The 21,979-nt window shown below is 46.0% G+C and overlaps 1 protein-coding gene and 1 pseudogene across 2 annotated transcripts in view; both read right to left on the bottom strand.

Annotated features, from left to right (window-relative positions):
- The window catches only part of TESPA1 (thymocyte expressed, positive selection associated 1), a 624,465-nt gene that overhangs the window by 6,690 nt on the left and 595,796 nt on the right, over positions 1-21,979 (bottom strand). For both annotated transcript variants that reach the window (XM_078688622.1, XM_078688631.1), the window contains 3 exons: positions 4,518-4,554; positions 2,475-2,573; positions 1,427-1,635 (listed from right to left, as the gene is read on the bottom strand). In XM_078688622.1, coding sequence (XP_078544748.1) covers positions 1,427-1,635; positions 2,475-2,573; positions 4,518-4,554 — 345 coding nt within the window. The remainder of the gene's footprint in view (positions 1-1,426; positions 1,636-2,474; positions 2,574-4,517; positions 4,555-21,979) is intronic.
- The window catches only part of LOC144811120 (small ribosomal subunit protein uS2 pseudogene), a 47,244-nt pseudogene continuing 30,168 nt past the window's right edge, over positions 4,904-21,979 (bottom strand).

Raw genomic sequence — 21,979 nt, 5'->3', positions numbered from 1 at the left:
AGATTACCTGATGTATTTTCTGCAGGTTGATCTGTGGGGTGGCTCAATGAAGTAGGACTATCTGCTTCATGCCCCATTGGTATAAGCAACGGATAATGTTTCCAACAATAGAGAATTTATTTCTGCCATACTTCTTGTTCTTTGTACAGGACTTGTAGGAGTCAACCTTTGGTCAAAATTGGCAGTTCTTGGCCAAGGATGGGACTTAACTAACCCTTGATGATTTAAAAATTGCAATGAGGAGAGGAGAGGTTAGGAGGGGGGAGGGGAAGGGAGGGCAAGGGAAGGGAAGGGAGGGCAAGGGAAGGGAGGGAAGGGGAGAGAAGGAAGGGCATGGGAAGGGAGTGAAGAGAGGGGGGAATGGAGGGGAGAGAAGTGCAGAAGTTCCTTCCTGCACAAATGTTGGCTTACCTTTGGGAAAATGTACCTGTCTTCCCTGAAGTGTTATATTATATCTCCTTAAAGCCAGACACTCTCTAGTTATAGAAAGGTATGTCCTTATATCAGATATCAATCTGCATTGATCCTTGTCAGCTTTTGCTAAATTCTAAATCTACTATCTCTTTTTCCTTTGTCATTTGTTCTTCTGATATGATTCATCTTCATTTCATTTCTTTTAGAAGTTGTCCATCTTACGCTAGAAACAGATGGAGTACTGGGTTTGCTGAGATGTGCTACAGAAAGAATGGCTAAAATGCAATATTTGAAATAGAGCTTGACTTCCGGAAGCTACGGAGACTGAAAAGCATCACAAAAGTGGACCAAGACGTTCTGCACAATCCTCATATGTAGGTGTTAATTCCACTTATTTAACAATTAGTTCCCTCAGCCAACTTGCTTGGAAATATTGGGTGGTAAACGTGCCTGGGAAAATACCATTGCAGCAAAGATACAGTATAATCCAGTGGATTTACCACATGATTCCTACTATCGGAGTTTCGAATGGGGAATAACTAGCAAGAAAGATTTTATTGCAAGCATTTGCATTTTCTGAACAATTTTCCCCACACAAATTCTTCCAGATCATACCAGGAGGCTTTTGCCCATGGAAAAACCTGGGTCTAAGGACAGTTTACACCTAATTCGTAAATGAAAATTGGATGTAAACACAATTTGCTCCGGCTTTTGGAATTATAGTGACACTCAGAATGACCCTGAATGTGTTAACACTATCTTTGGTTCTAGAGAGAGTGGTCCTAAACTTACAGTTTACATGATAATCTTGTTTGCTGTAATCAGTCCTGTAATAAGGAAACATGAGTTTGATAGAAGCTGAAATCCCTTTCACATTCCACCCAATAGGAAACACGTGTGGAGGTGCCCATAGACATGATTGGCGGATGTTATACCTAACCTAATCATGGTAAATTTAAAATATCAAAATCCCAAACGGTGAAACTTTTGGCCTGTCAAGTGTGATACTCACTTGCCAACATCAAACATGGGTCTTCCATCTCTATCCTCTGCACCTGTGCTTCAAGGAACACCCGGAAATCGATGCCTTTCAATTGCGAAGGGGTTTGGAAGAAACGGACAGGGATCTTGGAGGCTACCTGAGGATTTTCGGCTCCAAAGCCTAAGTTACTCAGGATGCCCTCGGCGTCTTCCTGAAACAAGTTCAGGAGTTCAGTGACACTAAGAAGAGACAAAGGTCAGATCAGCAATCATACACTATGACTTTAGAAGAACTGAGGACTGTTAATAAACACTGAAAGCATGAATTAAATACAACGCTGTGACTGAGCCAAGTTAGCTCAGCTGGTTTAGGCCCCAAGAGTACAGCGTCTGTGCACGCCAATGAACCTTGTTTCCAGGCAAGGACATCTAACTGCTATGTTAGTCTTTGCAAAGCATCTCTGACTCTGTGTGGCAGTGTTTCAAGTGCATGTTGAATAGCAGGGTATCTATCGGACACCCAAACGTGCTGTGTGGGATGCCTGGTATAGAAGTGTTTGTTATGTTTTTAGCATGGCAAAATAAACTAGTATTACAAAATCGAATCCTCCAAGTGTTTAAACACAGCAAACATGTATGTGTACTAATAAAAAGTGTGTTGGGCAATTATAATTAATGATGACTGTGCATTGGGAGGTTCATATCATACATAGGTGAAGTACAGCAGTGCAGCACTATTACTTGCGCCCCTGCCATGTTCAGAACAAGTGCAGCACTAAGTAAGCAGTACAATTTACGTTCATATACAGAAAGGCTGCAGATCAATAAAAGCATTGCAAGATTTCCCCCACAACACTGTAAAACCCAATCAAGCCATCAGGTGTTCCAGCTTTCTTCACACAGAACATAAGCAGGTACTACATGAGCAGCAGACTTTAGACCTCACAGCAACATCGAAAACTCACCACATACAAAAACGATTCTTTACGATCATCAACAATGAAGTCGTCCTTGCCACACACAGAGAATCATGGACGGATATCCACCTGCTGAATTTCATCACTCTAAAAAAATCTTACCTGGAGCCGGTCTTACTAGTCCCACTAGATATTCCACTGGAGGCCATGCTGTTGCCCAGCTGATGTAACCTGAAGCATGATGATCTGTCCAAAACCTTTCTGCTTAAAAATATAGAGGCATTAGAGCATTACATAGAAGGATATGTAGAAGTAAACTAGATACATTAGGTGATTAGCCATCCACAAGAAGACCGTTTGTCACTAAAGATTCCCAGTAACACCAAGACGATGATGAAGAAGTAAAGCTCATCTCAAGAAGTCTAATATGGGGCACCATAGGGTGGCAAACAGATGACAGTAATTGTTCCAAAATCTGTAACCTATTAATATAGCCTTATAGCCCGTCGTAGCTGGCTATACCGGCTATTAAAGGCCCGCTCCCGCGTTAAAGGCCCGAGCCAAAAGCGAGGGACTTTAATAGCCGGTATAGCCCTGCCATGAAGGGCTATAAGGCTATTAGAACATTCTGCCACTAGAGGGCAGAATGTTCTAACAAATATAACAAAGGCTTCTCGAAGCTCGAGGGCATTTAAATCCCCTTAAGCTCCGAGAGGACTTTGTAAAACATTGGAATGTTGCTTCTCAGGCCTTTACGGACCCTTATAAGCAGGGAGCACTCCATTGTCAGCAATGGAGCTCCCAACATTCCAATGTTCTAATTAAATGTAAACACCACCTGTTTCCCCTACCTCTCCTTTCACTGCTCTTGTGGGCCTCTTTCCTGTAAATAATCATGAAGGATAACAAACAGACAAGTAAGACCACATCATATGAATTGGACCTGATCTTTCATGACCCCTTCCCTTATCTCATGCCAGAGGGCTACTGCTTCATTTGTGCCCCAGGATTGCTTATTGACACACCACTGGAACTGCTAGCACATTTGAGAATTATGCCCCTGTTTGAACAGATGGTCCTGAAATACCATGGAAGCAGCAACGTCACTAGGGGGGTTTCAGCCAAGGCTTCTGTTAATTTTATAACCTGCTTTGGAAAACCCCAAATCCTTCCACTAATGTACCTATGGTACAGTCATCCTTCTAGCAGGGCAATCCTCTATTATTTAACTGTCAGATTTCTAAGTCTGTTCTAACAAACACAATCCTTAAATAAAACAGGAATACTCCTACTATTCTTTTAAGCCTTCTGGAACTATGCTATTTTATTCCTTCATCCAATAGGCTTCATTTACTAAGAATACAAACTCATTCCTAAATCAAGTAAAAGGCCAACTATTTGAAATTTCTGGTAAATATAACACACCCTCCTGATATTGCCAAGCTATCGGTTGGCTCGTCTGATATTTTCAATGCACACATTTTTACAGATCATTATAGCCTCTGGTGAAGGGTGTGTAGCCCAAAATGTATTACGCGAAGATCAGAGTTTTATTTGAACATTTTTGGTGAACTTTTTATGAAATTGGAAATTACATATTTGAATTCTAACAAGAATGTTCTAAATACATATATTAAAATAGGTGAGTACTAGGAATATACAACGTGGACCAATGGGAAAAAACAATTTTTTGTTTTTTGTTACTTCCTGTTAACCTAGTTGCATACTCATTGGGACAGTTCAGGGCATCACTCAAAACTATAAGTAGTAAAAACAATATTACCAATGAACTAATTAGACCTGAGTGTGGAAACATGGATTTCATTAATTTTAGTGCATCCTCCATGGTAGTCATCAATTCAATTGTTTACATTAATTAACTATGTAGTGTAAATTGAAAGACAGTAAGGCAACATACAAGGACAATAAGTGGATGTCAATGACTCCTACCTAACTTCCTTTTCCCCCAGAATTATTTTTTCTGAAAACACAAATTATTTGTTACACTTTTACCACTCTGCAGGATTCTTCAAGAGTAAGAATGTAGATTATTAACAATATACATGCTGTCCATATTTGGAAAGGAATCATGGCATCACACCAACCCAACTTCTTGGCACAGAAGTTCTTCATCTCACACAGTTGTACATGCTAATCTATTCAGCTCTCAAACATTGGTTTATAAACAGAAGGACAAAGTCTCACCTTGTTGTGGTTTTATAAAGCCCAGGTAACGGCATTGCTAAAAGTAAAAAGAAAAACACAAACATTAACTATAGTGAAAACCAAAGACCTATTTGCAACCATATGAACACCCTACTAAAAATACACGTATAGTGATTAGAACTTCAGTAGTCAGATATCAAACGGCATTGTTTTGGATAAATTTTAATAATGTTGTACCCATCCTAAATATCATTTAGTAGTACTCAGGTTTTAAGTCACCAAGATCTCAAAGGTAAAAAACATTTTTATATAATTGATTAAAGGTGTCTGAAATGGGGCATAGTATTTCTTTATCTTTTTTTTAAGTTAAAAAATGTATTTTCAGAACTGTGATGTTATAGCCAGGAATATAACTTTAGGGCAATTCAAAGGATGCCCCCCGACCACTCCCTGGCCTGAGCAGTAGAGGCAGCAGACCCGTCTTCGACGCTGGCAGTATGAGCACTCCAGTCATCTTGAGGTGCTTTTGGGGTAATGGCGATGTCTGTACGCTCGGTAGGGAACTGCTGTATGGGTACAGAGTGCACCTGCACTCCTTTGGATCAGTCAGTCACCTCGGGCTGCGAAAAATCAGGTATAGGCACAGCCCATTCTCCCAGTAACTTCTCCTTTGTGACGGCCTTTTCTGCTGCTGCCTGTTATTACTTTCCACTCTCCTCCGGATCACGGTAGAAGTACAGATCAGGCATCACTTCCCATGCATGCTCACGGAAGATTGTGCCACTCACGGGCAGCACTTAACAGGCCTACATCCACCACATCAGACAACGTGGGCCCCCTTGTTGTTGCGAGTGATGGCTATGTCATCATAGCACAGTGGCGAATCAGTGTTGCACTGAGCGATGGTGAGGATGTTGACATAGGAGGCCACAGTCAGCGTCTGGTGGTCAGCTCGCAGATCAGGCAGCACCAGGAGGCCCGGTTCTCAGAAAGCTGCCTGGATCTGGCTTCTGATGGAAAATGAGGACTACACACTCTTTCACTCATGATCTCAACATACATTTAGTAAAGCAGAATAATAACAAACTTTCTTCACTCCAGTACAGCGGCACAGGACAGTCTTGCTAGTAAGAACAAAACAATCCATTTATATTTTTAATAAAAGTGTATAATATAAAAATGTTCTGTGTGTATGAGCTTGAAGTCTCTGGAAAACACTGCCTACTTTTAATGTCAGACTGAAAAGAAATTGGGGGACACAGGACCTGCGGGGCAGTGCATCAGGTATTACATTAAATAAGAAAATATATTTTAAGGTCTAACTCTTACTATTATTAGTTCCTATTGATGAGCTCAAGTTCCAAAGTAATGTTTATAACATGTCAAAATACACGGTCAATTCTGTTACTACAGTGACTGCGTGTGCCCCAGCGTGGAACATTGCTGATTATCCTCATCCCATGTAAATGGTAACTGGCCTTTCTGTGAACCTCCTGGCTGGAATTTATAGGCTACAAGGCCCATTATGGACTAATAAGCCAAGGTGGCAGAGCCATTTTTCTTTGAGCATCAACCTTAGAACATAGTCTTAAAGCACAGTAAGACGTAACTCCCCTAACCCCTGACTGGTAATTTACCTTGGGGTATATTCTCAAGAACATGTGATAACCATCGCAAAAGTTACTTAACACAACCCTCAACATCGCAGTCCATTGCGGGAAATTTACGCCATGTTAACCAGGTATTCAACAACACGGCAGTACCATGCGATAGCCACCAGATAATGCGACAAATGAGTGTGTAAAAATCAATGCCACTCCAAAACTATTTGAAATGTGAACACAAAAAAGCTGCGATGAGGCCAAGAGCGAAACAAAAACCAGCGAAAACCAGCCACAGGCATGCAATTCACATGCATCAGGCGGGAACAATCACCATAAAATCGGAAAAGAAACAGACAAACAAATGCCAAGCAACAGCGAAGAACCATGGATGTTGCCGGAGCAAGTACGGAGGAGAACCAAAACCCCACAAGCCCCCGGGAGGACCTGCCTGGGACCTTGGGCTCAAGAAAGGCCAAGGAGAAGAAGAGTAGGAAGAAGCGCTTCAGTCCGCAGGAAAAATGGATCCTGATAACGGAGGTTGTCGAACACCATCAACAACTGTTTGTCACCTCCGCTGTGTCATTGGCAACAAATAATGGACAAGGTGAATGCAGTGGGAGTGCTGAAGAGGACAATGGACTAAGCATGGGCGGATTTTGCGGGATCCGCAATCCGCGAATCTGCGGATTTGCGAATTTGCGGATTGCGAAAATCCGCGAAATCTCGCGGATTTTGCGGATTTTTTTTTGGGTGTGTGTTCGCACGGGTTTCTGCAAGTTCGCGAGGGTTTTGTACAATTTCGCAAATTGCGAACTTACTTGTCGGGTCGCCAGTTTTGCGAACTTGTTGTTTCTATGTGCCCAGCCTGTTTGCAAGGCTTTCTTCATCACTGCCACCCTCTGTCACCACTGGCACTCTCTTTGTTCACCCATGCCACCCTCTGGCTCACCCATGTCACCCTCTGTGTCATCACAGCACCCTCTGGTTCACCAGTGTACATTATTGGGGCAAAGCAAAGCACTGCCATCCTCTGTCAACACTGGCACTCTGGTTCACCCATGCCACCTTCTGGCTGGCACACCCATGCCACCTTCGGTGTCATCACAGCACCCTCTGATTGACCAGTGAGTGTACATTATTGTGGCAAAGCAAAGCACACCTGCTAAGTGCTTTAAGTTTTGCAAACAACAACACCTGCCCTGCCCCAACTGACATTAATGAAGGCTGGCACCTGCTTGTCTGCTCCCTTTCCTTTTTGTTGCAATGTAACTTTTTTTTAACAGGATGCAATGGCATACTTCTAACTATTCTGTGACTGTCAGAGCAGGGTCACACAATAGTTGCAAGTAGGCAACCGGATTCTGGAGGGCCCCTTCAGGAAGCACTACAGGGAAATGGTTACAAATGATGAGCTCGAACTTTTGCACCTGCTCGTTGGTTTTGCTTTTGCAAAACTCGTTTTTCGGTAATTTCGCGCTATTCGCGAGGCGCGGCGTCGTGCGAAATCGACCGTGGAAGCCGCGAACTCGTGCGAGTTACCCCAAGGTTGAGTATGGGCGCCGCCATTTTGTTTGCGTGACGTATTTCCGTTTCCGCCCGCTATGTGTAATCTCGCGGAATGAGCGCCTTGCGAATGCAAGTTCGCACGAGTTCGCGAGAGAAATCGCGTGCGAACTTACTTACGCGCACGTGATCGGGCCGCCATCTTGTTTTTCATTCATTCATATGTGTCTGGGCATGGTGTTTCTATCCTCTCTATATCTCTGCCATCCTTTGCTTGTTTTAATATTTTTTTGATCTATTTAACTTTTTTTCTATCCCTCTAGTTTTCTAGGTCTATATTTTTGTGTTTTAGGCTACTTTTGTTTACTTTTCAACTACTTTTTTAAACTTGTATTTTCTTCTTCCCTAGTCTTATTCTTTTTCATTTTGTCTCCTTGTTGCTAACACCTGCCCAGACCATGGTGAAGCCAGCTGTGAAGCTGCCCAAGACGGGCCCCGCAGCCCGTGCCCGGCTCCCGTGTGGCCGTTTGAGGGAGGAAATGGTGGTGCCCAGGGACATCTTCAGCCCTGAGGAGGTGGGCGCACTTGTTTTCTATGCACAGCGCCGCCTCCCCAGGACCATCGCGGCAGGCGGCAGGATCGCTGGTGGCTACATCAACCGCCAGGAGCGACGGAAGCGGTGGGAGCAGGTGTGCCGGGCCCTGTTTGACATCTCGGGGGTCCAGCGCACCTACAACCAGGTGACCCACCGCTGGACCGATATCCTGGACCGGGAGCGCGACCTGCTCGACCTGCTGGGAGTGGAGGTCCCCGGGCTTGGTGAGTAGTAGTAGCAATTTTTTCATCACTCACTACTCTGTTTTTTCTCCTGCTCTGTGTGTTATATTGCAAATGTTTGTTTTAACTTTTTTACAAAGAGCAATAATGCTGCCGATTACATTGATAGGAGAGGTAAATTAATATTTCAAAATCTTCGTTCCCACGCAGGGGGGGGGGGTGGCGGTCAGGCAGCTGTGCGCCTTGCAAAAGTGCCTGCGTGAAATCTACAAGATTTAACGCAGGCACTTCCGCGACGCTGCTACGTCAATTCTTTCTGCCTGCTTGCTTGAAGCAGGCGTAAGGACTGATGCGGTATGTTGAGTATTGGGCAGCCCTGAGCATTGCTAGAGTTGCATCGCGCCTGCGACGCGACTCTAGAGATGCGCCCCTCTTTCGTCACGAGATGCGCCATGCATCTGCCTACCCTTGCGCCAGGGTTTGCCGCATTGTAATTGCGGCGCATCTGCCGTGACGCAAGGTTAGTTTTGCGTTACGCATTTGTTCTGGTGCACCTCTGGATGTGTGCAGCCCAGAACTCGTAAGTATGCCCCTAAGTGTCAGATTAGCAATTACCTGCGCATCCCTGCAAAGTGTGCGGCACGCGAGCACCACCCATGATGCGCCGTATTTACAATGCGGCACACCATGGTCCCAAAACGTCACCGAAGCGTTACGCATCGGTGCCGTAAAGGCGGCTCATTGATGGAGTTGCGTTGCAACGATGGCGCAGCTCCAGCAATGCTGCGTCAAGCCGTACGTCTGCTTCATGCAGGCGCAGGGTTTCAGTGACGCATCATTGTCCTAAATGACTGATTGAAATTTTATATATTCCCCATAGCCACTTTTAGCATGCGTTCCTCCGCAGGAACGCCCTCCCTTGCGCTGGAACGCTCCCTTATGGCGCAGGGCTTTAGAATGGGATGCATCTCCCATATGCGTCACGTTGTTAATATACGCCACACCATGGCGCCTCTCTTGTTGTGGCGCTGCATCACAAAAGTGACGCAAGAACGGAGCAAAAGAGCTGCAAGGGGCTTGTAAATCTGCCCCTAGAGTAGAGGCTCAGGTGCAGTCCTTCCTTTGTAGCCCTCTTTTTGGCTGAAATAGTTGGTTCTTGTTCTTTCTAAATGTTTGATTTGGTTGACAAGGACATCGACAAGCAGCAATCATCAATGTTTTCTGTTCTTTCTTTCATGTTGTACGTCAGGTCCGCCCAGGGGCAAGCGGACGGAAAAGGTGGATGCTGTGGCTCCAAAAGAGGAGGATGCAGGCCAGGGCGGCGGGTGCTTCTTTGCTGGCCCCAGTAAGTTTTCATTTAAATATAGAGGACCTATTGTTGTCCAAGCGTTCCTAATTTAATTTTTTCGAAATAGTGTTTAGATAGGAGCAAAATCCATAATACTACTGTTGCAGGGACAATTCTCCACAAACCGAACTATGGACACCAAAGACCAGAGTAATAATATTTCAGAGTGGCGTGTTTGGCACACTGTATAAACCTGGTAGTGTCAGCGGCACGGACTCCTCCTTGCAAAAGTTGCAAAACCTTTCGCTCAGCCACTCTAGTCTGGAGGACCAAAAACCACAGAGTCTATTCAAGTTTAAAAGCTTTATTAAAAGTAAAAGTAAACACATATATTAAAATAAATATGCTGGAAATGGAAAAGTGCTTGGTGCTGAGTTGATGAGTAATGGAACACATTTCTTGTGGTCGAGCCGAGCTTTCACCTGGTTTGAAGTTGATGTTGCTCTTGTCCTTAGAAGTCCAGCCTCTGTCTGTTCAGAGAAAAACGGTGTGTGTTAAAATTAAGCAAGCATTCATCAATTGTGACAAAAAAGTGCAGCAAGACAACAGCCTTCCCTGGAAGGATGGACATTTTTACTTTAGACTAGAGTAGACAGTCAATTACTTTTTCTGTTGTTTTCACATTTCTTCATTCCTAGACCAAATACTAGTGAGTGGTGTAATCTAACATTCTTAAATCTACTTTGTAGGTGGAACATCTGGTGGCGGGGCCAGCTCGGATGTGGTGGTGGTGATCGACTCCGAGGACAGCTCTGGGGAGGAGGCAACGCAAGTGGCCCAAGAACAGACTGTGAGGAAGCAGACAGTGGTGGTGGCGGGTACAGGTAAGCTGGATCATGGTACTATCTGACTCTTAGATAGCATATGATGTGTATCTACAGAGAGTAGACGGTCACTGGATGAACTACGAAATTACTATGAAATGTTTCCGGGGGGGGTGCAACATCATCACCATCTCCTGAGTCCTACTCCTGACATGATTGAGCACAAGTATTAAATACATTTTTTTTAAATCTAACACGACATAGAGCTTAAATAAACAAAGAACCCCATAGGGGGAAGAGAAAAATCTTGTGCGGCACCACAGCAGACGACCTGGCAACTACATTAAAACAGTGGGAAAAACAAAAAATGCCAGAAAAAAACAATTCAATCTAAATCAGGAGGATGTGGTTATAGAGCATGGGTCCTCACAAACTTTCTCTCGGGGCCAAATTGACAGTGTGGTTTGTGGCCAAGGGCCGCACCGAAGGGGGCAGGGTCAGTGGGGGAGGGGGGTGGATCTAGAGCAACAAAAAAAACTATGACCATGAGGTTGAACTCATGCCCCTGCAGCGGATGCCTTCGTCCACTGAGCCACCAGACCTGGCATACACATTACACACATCTTTCTTTCTCTCTCTCTCTGTCTCTCTCTCTGTCTCTCTCCCTCCCTCTCTCTCTGTCTCCCTCCCTCTCTCTCTGTCTCCCTCCCTCTCTCTGTTTCCCTCTCTCTCTCTCTCTCTCTCTGTCTCCCTCTTTCTGTCTCCCTGTGTCTCCCTCTACCTCGCTGTCTCTCTCTCTCTGTCTCCCTCCCTCACCCTCCCTCTGTCACCCTCTGGCTCCCTCCCTCTCTCTCTCTCCTTCTGTCTTCCTCTCTCTCTGTCTCTGCCTCTATCTGTCTGTCGGTCCCAGCCTGCTGTAATTACCATATTGTAATTTGTCACTGGGCCAGCACTGGATGGACCTGCGATTCAGGGGGGGGCAAGCGCCCCCCCCTTGCCCCTCCCTGCGGACGCCTATGATACTGGCCTGAATAGTTTTGTACTGCGCTGGCTAGTTGCTAGTTGTACTGTGACACAACTTCCTGCTGAATCATTTTGTGTTAATCATATTCTTAAAGAGCATTGGTTACAGATTATGTCTTTCTTTCTTCATATAGTTGGTCATACTAAAACATCAAAACCAACAAGGAGTATGCAGGCTGTACTGGCCCGGCAACGGAGGCTGGATGCTACTGTTGCCCAATATCGGCGGCTGGTGGAACTGGAGGGGGAGGACACGCAGTCCAGTACATCGAATGGGACATCTGCATCCTCCTCCGTGACCCCACATTCTGCTGGTCAGCGCAGTGCTCCGGCGAAACGGAGCCGTGCTGGCAGACGCCACCGCCGAGCAGCAAAGGCTGCCCCTCACAGTACTCTAAAGGCTCGCTTGCGCCGTGCAATCCACAGAGTGTCCGACCTGGAGGCGGAGGTCCGGAAAATGAAAGAATATCAAAATTTGTTGGAGGGCCTCCGCTTAGACCACGCCACCCTCCGGGAGCAGTACGATGCCCTGGCCCTAAGGCATGATGCCCTGGAGGCCAAAGTCAACACCATGCATCCCTAGAGTGTCCCTTGCCCCTTTTTTAGAGACTTTTGGGGGGTGGGAATTGGGAGTTGGGGTTTTTGGGGACTTTTGAAGGACTATTTATTTGTTGGGGTTAGGGAGGGTCTAGCGGCAGTTTATTTTGTTAGGGATGTAAAAATGTACTTTTTCAAACTTTATCTGAGCATATCTGTTTTTTACTACTTTTGAGCCTGGTGGGTGGTGGTTTTGCAGTAAGTTCGTTTTACTGAACACTGTCATCGTGTTGGTTCACGTGTAATTGGCCAAATGTTTTCCAAAGTAAATGCCTAACCAATTTCATCCCTTAATAGACCTTGCCAGCAATGGCCCAGCCAAGACCCGTAAACCCAAGCGCAAACAAGTTTGACACCCCCCAAACAACCAAAAAGCAAATCGGGGAAAAAAAGTCACACTTAGCAAAATGTATTTAAATGAGGACTCACTACTTCCAGTCCCTCTTTAGGGGACTCGTCAACGTAAGTTTCTTCATTGTGCAGAATCCAGGCATCAGCATTACGGGAAATGGATAGGGTGAGTCTGGAGGAGGAGGATAGACGACCAGGACTGAGTTCTTGTCAACTAACTGTTGTGAACCTGAGGAATGCTGCGGCATCAAAATCAATACAGTTCTGCTGATGGGCTTGTTGTTTGATTGGGTGATTACAGTTTTGTTGTGAATGTGATGAAGCACTTGCTAAACAAAGAAAGACAGACACACAGGAATAAAAGTGAATAAGGACGAAAAATAAAGTTAATGAATCATTGACTCATTTTCAGAACTCGCTGTCAGGGAAGCAGAGCTCGTCCTCAAACTCTGCAAATTGAGTCGGTAGTACTTCTGGTAACTGAGGAGAACTTTCCTCAGGTAGGTCGGTGTCCTCTTCTTCCTGCGTGCATTCTCGTACTTTGTAATCTGGGTGTATGAAGTGCTGGTTCATCTTTATCATGGTGAGCCGCTCCACATTTGCGAGCAAGAGGCGGGACCTTTTGCAAGTCACAATGCCACCAGCAGAACTAAAAACACGTTCTGAAGACACGCTTGCGAGTGGGCAAGACAAGTAATTGATATCCAGGTTGGTGAGCTCTCGCCATATGTTTGTTTTCCCATGCCAATACACCAATGGGTCCTCAGTAATATTGACCGCTGTTGAGTCATCCAGATAGGCCTGCACCATTGAAACAATGTTCTCCCGGATTCCTGTACTTTGCACTTCTGTGTCCTTTCTGGGACAAGGAAACCCTAGCTCACTTAGCCAATCCGCTTCAGACATATCGCCTGGGCCTGGTGCAGATGATACGGTTGCTGGTGTGGTTAACGGCTCAGAGGAAAAGTCACTCACTTCTGCCACAGGCACAGATGCAGAAGTGTTTTTTTGGGACGCCTGATGGCCTGCTGATTCACTAGTAGTACTGTCTTCTCCTACAGTTTCCTTCCGCTCTCTTTCAAAACGAATGACTGACTGAGCTAGCCAACCTTTGTACTCTGTAACATCTGATGTTTCCAAACAATGGCTTTTTGTAACGTGGATCCAGAATAGTAGCACAAATGTAGTGCTGTTGTTTCTTGATATTTAGAAGCCGTTTATTGCTAACTAGGCGTTGTAATAATCTCTGCGCCAACTCATATGCTTCATTCTTTCCAGCGTCTTTTAATTCTGAAGACACCACCTTGACTTGGCGCTCGAGCTTCAGCAACAATGGGATAGCTTTGCTCAAAGAACAGTCCTCCCTGCTGACTTCACGTGTGAAGACCTCAAAAGGACGAAGCATGTCTGTCAGGCTTTTAACTAGCTGCCATTGCTCCACCGCTAGCATCATTTCTGTCGTATCACCACCCAGGTTGTAGAAATACTCATTGACTACTGGAAACAGCTCATGCAGACGCTCAAGCATGTAGAAGGTTGAGTTCCAACGTGTTGCCACCTCCTGGATAAGTGCTTTCACTGGCATTCTACGTACATTTTGCTGGCGCCTCAGCTCCTTCCGGGCCTTAAAAGAATGGTTGAAATGTGTGCATATTCTTCTGCAGATGGTCAGTATTTTGTCGACTGCAAGTTCTTTTTTCAAGAACTTTTGCACGACAAGGTTCATACAGTGCGCCAAACACGGCACTCTGAAATAGTAACCGTTCTCCATGGCCTTAACTACATTGCTGCCATTATCAGTAGAAACATAACCAACCTTGCAATTTCTTGGGGGCAGCCATTGCGAGACCTTTTTGTTAATGTCATCCAAAATGTTGGCTGCAGTATGAGTTTTCTCCATGCCAAACATGGCTAATGTTGCATGTTTACGAGCACCCTTAAAAATCTCGACCAAGTCACCACCTGCATTTATCTGTTTTGCAACCCCTGAAAAAGAGACCCAGTGTGCAGTGATGCAAATGTAATCAAGGGCTTGGCAACTGGTCCACATGTCTGTTGTCAGGTGTATAGTGTGAACAGCACTCTTCTGCAAAGCTGCCCCAACCAACTCAAGCACCTCTTTATGTAGTGCTGGAACAGCAACCTTGGCAAAATAGAACCGGCTAGGAACCTTCCATTTAGGGGCCAGTGTTGCCACGAGTACAAGAAAACCCACACCTTCGACAAACGAAAAAGGGAGAAGGTCCACCGCTAGCATTTTAGCCAGCTTAGTGTTATACAGGCGTACAATTGGGTGGTTGCGTTGAAATTGCGCATCTGAGGAGAACATGTTTGTAATGGTGCGCTGGACAAATTTACTGGATGATGCTGATGCCTTCTTCGACCCACTTCTGCTCAGTGTTGACATTTTCCGCATTGGTGTGTCTCCCAGACTCTCAGTGTGCCTCCTATGTGTTCCGGAGGGTGTGGTGCTGCCAGGGGTACTGGGTGCAACCGGACAAATGTCTGACGCTTCTTCTACCTCCCCGTCATCTTCAGATGAAACACCTAGTATGGGTATATTTTGGCCACTTGCTCTTTGGGATTGCTTTCCCTTGATGTTTGCTAGGTGCGCAAACCATTCGACAGCGTGCCTTCTTTTAAGATGACCTATCTGGCCTCCGGTTCCATAGTTGGTACCAGTCTTACCACGGCTAACTCTAGTCTTACAAATGCAACAAACGGCTATGTTATCATACTTTGCATGGACACTAAAAAAGTTCCAAACTGGGGACTGGAAACTTCTGGTTTTGCCGCACGAGATGATACTGCCAATGCCAGATGAAGCAGTGGTGGATGAGCCTTGCAGACATCTACTGGGTTGTGCAATTATTGCAGCAACCCTACTTGAGGGAGTCGAGCTGGATGGAGTCCCCCTCTGGGGAGAAAATATGGGAGCTGTAGGTTTTGTTGAACTTGTTGTACTACTTGACTGCGTTGGTGGTGCTACCAGTGCCACGTCGCCAGGGTCACGCTCAGCATGACGTCGGGATAGGGTATAAATGTCTGTATGCTGCATGGCCGGTGTGGCTGGAATGACGTGTGTGATGACTAGGTCATTGCTGTCATCCTGTTCAACAACATCAGAATGCACCACTTCATCAAGTCCGACGTTCGGATCCATAAGTATGAGCTTTCGGGGGCCCTTCCTTTTAACATTTGATACCTTTCGCAGCTCATGGTGTGCCTCCCTCTCAGACGTCAGAGATGGTTGCCAATCTAGATCCAGATCATCTGATAGAGCGGGGCTTGAAGAGGAACTTCTACACATACTCCTTGATCTTTTCCTTGCTGGGGAGCTGGGAGAAAATGAATCATCAGGAGGAGTGCCTTCGTCTTCCTGACATGATACCCCGGCTCCAAAGTCAATTTCCTCCTGTGCCCCTACTTCTGGAAGAACAACCATTGTGGGCACTTGCACCGCTCCATGCGCCGCTACATGGGCCTCTTCACTGACCTCTACTTGCAACTCTCCATGGACCTCTCCTTCTCGGCCTTCTCCTTCTCGGCCTTCTCCTTCTCGGCCTTCTCCTTCTCGGCCAGCTCCTTCTCGGCCAGCTCCTTCTCGGACAGCTCCTTCTCGGACAGCTCCTTCTCGGACAGCTCCTTCTCGGACAGCTCCTTCTCGGCCAGCTCCTTGTGCATGTACTTGTGCTTGTACTAGTAGCCCATGCAGTTGTTGTTGCGGCTTTGGTTGTTGAATAGTACTTGTGAGATGAGTTACAACCTGTGTTGATGGTGTGCTGCTACTTTCTTGCGATGAGCCAACATCACTGGTCGTTGGTGATTGAACCACTAAACAGGCTACCTGTGCAGCACTCATGGTGGGCCTTTGTTTTTTCCACAAAAATTTAGTGGTCGAGCCACCAGTCTTCTTGGTAAGTGGTGCCACTTGCTTCTTCTTCTCCTTAGTAGAGACATCTTTCTTGCAAGAGGAGCTACGGGCACCTCTTTTTGGAGCCATCTTCTTCAGATGTCGGAACAGCAGGCCGCAGCAGGACTTCTTCCTGGCACTGATGCTCAACGATGAAGCGGAGTTATTGACTTTGTGCACCTAAAAGCAAACGAAGACAGAGGAACATCAGTAAATATATGTTGCATATGTAGCGCTTCAATAAATAGTTTGCAAGTAGGCATTTATGAATACACACGTGCACACCACACAATATGGAAATTTCAAAATTAAGAATTGCTAAATTTTTGGGAAACAGGAATTTAACATTGATCCAAGAGAGCACACACAGAGAGGGTTATAGTTTCATGTACCACTGACTCCCCCTGGGCACAATGGGTGAAAGCAAGGCAAAATGGGTGCAGGCCTATGGCACAAAGCTCACTGCCTGCCTTCAAAATGGCCGCGTGACCCCCATCCACATGGCCAGGACCATGCCTCAAAATGGCCCCCACCAACATAGCCAGCCCCCAACCCCTACTCCAAAAAGTCAAAAAACACAACACCAATCAAATCACCACAATCCAATGCCATCCATCAAGTTTCAGAAGGTTTATGCTGCCTGCTGGTGGTTTTCTGGTGCAGAATTGCAATGTTTGCAATTTCGCGAGTGCGAGATTGTTGCTTCACGACGCGAACGTGGCGAAAAACCAGCAAAATCCGCAAACAGACCGATTCTGGGCCACCTGGGCATGATAAAATCAGAGCACACTGGGTGCAGGCCTATGGCACAAAGCACACAAACTGGCTTAAAAATGGCCCCTAGACCCCCACCCACACGGGACCAGGCAATAAAATGGCCCCCACCCACATAGCAAGCCCCCAACACCACCCCAAAAAGTCATAAAACACACAAAAATCACCACAATCCAATGCCATCCATGCCCTGGCCAGAATCATGTTAAAATTCAACAAAACAGCTGTATCATGCATGCACCCATAACTAAGCCTGGTAGTTTTCAATTCATGTGCAGAACTGTAATTTTTACAATTTCGCGAGTGCGAGATTGTTGCTGCGCGGGACGCGAGCAGTGCGAACACAGGCACATTTTTTTTTTAATCCGATTTTCGGGTAATCCGCGGGAGTTCTAGGCCCCCTGGGCATAATGAAAGAAATCAGAGCAGACTGGGTGGGCCTAGGGCACAAAGAACACTGCCTGACTTCAAAATGGCCGCTTGACCCCATCCACATGGCCAGGACCTGCAGGACCATGCCTCAAAATGGCCTCCCACCAACATAGCCAGCCCCCAACCCCACCCCAAAAAGTCGAAAAACACACACAAAAATCACCACAAACAAACAACATCAACTTATCAACTTACTTGTGAAATCAAATTTCGAATCCAAAAGTAATCCAAAAGGCCTCAAAGCCAAATCTCCAGCAGCATCCACAAAAAGTAATCCTTCCCAGTCAAGATCGAATTCAAAGTGGCCAGGAAATGGACTAAGCAATGGGAGGAGCTTGCTGGACAGGAACAGGAAGTTGGAGACTGGGGCACTTCCTTCACCCCACCCCTATGGGAGGAGCTTGCTGGACAGTAACAGGAAGTTGGAGACTGGGCCACTTCCTTCACCCCTCCCCAATTGTAATTTTTGTAATTTCGCGAGTGCGAGATTGTTGCTGCCCGCGCCGCGGACTGCGAGTAGTGCGAACACAAGCAAAAAATCCGCAGCGTGCAGATTTGCGTATTTTCGCTACATCCGCGAGAGTTCGCGGATTGCGGATTTACCGAAAATCCGAAAAATCCGCGAGCGGAACGGATTTTACGCCCATGCTTACAATGGACGAGCTCAAGAGGCGCTGGAATGATGTCAAGCGAAAAACTAAGCAGAAACTCACAAACAACCACAAGGCAGCAATGCAGACTGGAGGTGGGAGTCCTGCACCCCAGGAGGAGCTGGACGACATGGAGGAAATGGTGTCCAGTCATCAGTGGGGAGACGCTGGCTGGAGTCAGGGGACCTGACACTGCTCAACAGGACCATACACAACAGCACCAGTGTGAGTGATGACCAGGGACTGGGGGGACCGGGGGAGATGGGCACAATGGCACACATGCACAATTGAGCTGAGCACATCAGCAGACAAACCATGCCCCAGTCCTCAACTCCCACCAAGAGAACAATGTACCCAAGCATGCTACATGTCAGCACTGTATAAGCACAGAAGTCAGAGGCACATCGGATGAAAGGGATAAGGGGCAGCCAAAGCAGAGCTGCAGGGGCGACTGCCCCTAAATGCTGCACACACACATCACATGCAGAGCACATCAACATCAACAACGAAGTGGCACAAACCACAACACTTTCACCACAGAACAGAGGACATAAATGGTACCGACTGGGAGTAGACACTGGCCAATCGCAAGTGGCATTGCAGGGAAATGTGAGTTCATAATGTACAGGAACAAACACACAGCCGTGATGGTGTCGGAATGTCCACTGTCCCGCAGCAAATGGGCAGCCCCTCCGAAACAGCCATGATGTACACAGTCATGCAGTCTGTATGTAAACATGTACAATGCAACAACACACATGTGGACACATTGCTAAACTGCATCTCCCCTTCACATTGATGAGGGACAATCATCTTCTCTGATGACGAAGAGGACCACAACACCTTTGACTCCGACACCCTCTGAGAGTTCATTGACAGTCTCAGCAGCCCACCTCCAGGAGCAGGGCAGCCCGGCTGCAGCGAGAAGAACTCACTCCCTGCACAGACTACACAGCAGGCAGCACCCACCACCACGGCTGCCTCCCATGACCCCCACGTAGAACATATGGCCTTCCAACGCCGTGCGTTGGGATGCCAGGAGCAGCTGGCTGAACAGGTGGGGGTGGACTTCGACTGCATGGAAGAAAAAACTAGATGCCACAACGTGAGTGTGTAAATACCATCAGTGACCACTCACAGTCCCTAACGGACACCCACAGTCCGCTCTATGCTCTCCAATGAACAGTGGCTGACATCGCCTGACGGTGCGATAAGAATGACTGTCTAATCAGGGTGGCTCTAGCAAGCTCGCCCGGGAGTTGGGACTCATGCGTAGGCTCATGGAGAACGTGGAGAGGGCCAATGCGGAGAGAGCGGCTGCCACGGCTGCACACCAGCGAGAGGTATCTGGGTTTCACAATGACCAAAACCATCCTCATGGCATTGCTGCCATAAGGCCAGGCGCCGATGCATGCTGCTGCTACCATCACATCCACATCTCCGCCCCCTGAATTGTCAATGCCACACAGTGTGGCAAACATTCCACCTCCTGCCCCTGAGATGTCACTGCCACACAGTGCTGGAGAAAGGCTAGCACCACCCACACGTGAGGCACATGCAACAGCAGAGGACGAAGATGCAGATGGAACCTTCTTACTGGTACGGAAGAAACTGTAGCATTCACATCCGCCATTTGGCCGGTTTCAGCTTGGTTCTGCCCTCTGCATCCTCACCTTCCACTGTCCCCCGATACACTCGGCGACATTCATCTTGGACCGCAACATGGACTGCCATATTCTGTTTGTTCGCCAATGGCACAGCTATCAGACTGGGGACTGTACTCTTCCTCTTACATTGGACTTCTCATTCCCTGAAGGACTGTGGCTGGCCCTCCATGGGCCAACCTTTTTAAGTGGGCATTGCATGGCCCTGTACTGCTTCGGATGCAACACTCCACTGAATGTGCATCTAACATTCCGGATCACACAGATGTGTTGTGTCTATGGTCTTTCTAGTGTGTTAGTATGGATGAATTTAGGGTCAGTGAATTCCTCTTACATCCATGTGGATCATGTCGTTGGACTTGGGTCACAGGGTAACACATGGCCTCTCTTCCCTGTCCTTTTTCTATGTCACATTCTTCCACTTCCCACACGTTTTTTCTTTTCCTTTATTTTTTGCTCATTTCCACCATGTTCTACCCCCTTTTTTACACCGTTTTTTGTTCTTTTGTCTTTTACTTCTTTCCTGCTTTTTGACCCATACCGTCTGGAATTGATAGATGTGGGTGGTCCGAACACCATGATGGCTGCCACAGTTGGGTGCCAGTGATCAACTAGGACTGCAGGACAAAAGAGCATGCTGCAACATGTGCGCCCTTTCTGACTCTTTAGATTTTAGGTGCAGATGCTTCAAGTACACAGCGCTGGATAGTGACAACCTCATGGGATTGTGATTTGATTCTACCGTCAGTATAGCGATATGGTGATATCTGATCCATTTGAGATCCCTCTAATGATACTTTACTTAGAGATGACACTGGTGTATGGGGCACATTGTGACACTGAACGGTGTTGGTGTTTACAATATTGATTGGTTTACCACTTATGTTTACATGGCATGATCAGACATTTTGCAGGTAGATTGCCCGCCATTATAATAGAAAGGATTATATAACAGGGTGACTGCTCATGGGTAGTAGCTACAACATTGCTGATCTTGATTGGACTTTTTACATTGAGAAGAGGAAAGGTGTAGAAGATACGGTATAGGACAGAATTAGAAGTATCCGTCCTTCAGAGTGTTTAATATGACATTTTCTTTAGTTGGGGACCAGAGCCCCATCACATGAATGATGTACACTGCTTTGAGGTAGGTCTCTACTCATTAAGTAATGGTTTATTACGCCAGATATGTCTGATGAATTTATTGAAATAGCCTCTCTCTACATTCTGCCCCAAAAGGGTGTTGTGCCAGAAGGCATTCTTATGTCGGAAGAGACCAGCGTAAATTGTGTTTAGGGTCGAAATGTCAACCTTTTTAATATGGATTTTCTGATATTCAATCAATTGAAGACAGTAATAAGTGAATATAAATTGAATTGTTGATTTATATGGAACTTTAAGACATCTTGTTCATTTATTTGCATGGTTGTAAATGTTGCACGTCACTGCACCTTTGAACACTGCATCGTCTGCACATATTCTGATTGTATAAGACACAATATACCTACTTTGGAGAATAAATGGAGTAAATTTCTTTTATTGTCAAGAGAGAGAGTTATATTGACTGTATAATAAAAGAGTCCCATGGAACCCTTTAGTGTGTAATTGTTTTTTACCCCTGTTCCAATATTGGCCATAAGAGTTAGGTCCCATGTATTTTTATTTGCACCTGGGTAATCAGACACCTTTTTTATCAACAATTGTACTACTCTGTTTTATTAGTTATTGTATTTTAAAGGAGTTTATGGGTTGTATACTAACTTACCACTACTACTGCTGTTGCTACTACTGCTACTACTACAAAATGTCTGGTAAGTGGTGAATACTTTCTCAGTTTTCATTAAATTGGTTTGGACCTTCCGTTTTGTATTCTATTAATTGTATTGATGTGTACATTTTAATGCTTGAAGCCCTCCCCCTTTGCTCAATCCCCCCTTATAGCACATTCCTTTTGTCAAACTACACTACTACCTGGTTAGGAAAGACTTAAATGAGACTCTGTAGAGTCTTTCTAGCAAAGCTGTTATGGGTGTAGGACCTCATGTATACAGGGCCACTCTCCCGGTGTCCTTCTGGTGGGTTTTCTTACTTTAATGCTACT

Source organism: Lissotriton helveticus, chromosome 1_1 (assembly GCF_964261635.1).
Source record: "Lissotriton helveticus chromosome 1_1, aLisHel1.1, whole genome shotgun sequence".
Taxonomy (NCBI): Eukaryota; Metazoa; Chordata; class Amphibia; order Caudata; family Salamandridae; genus Lissotriton; species Lissotriton helveticus.
The sequence above is the reverse complement of the archived record's forward strand: the minus strand, read 5'-3'. Positions and strand labels throughout refer to the sequence as shown.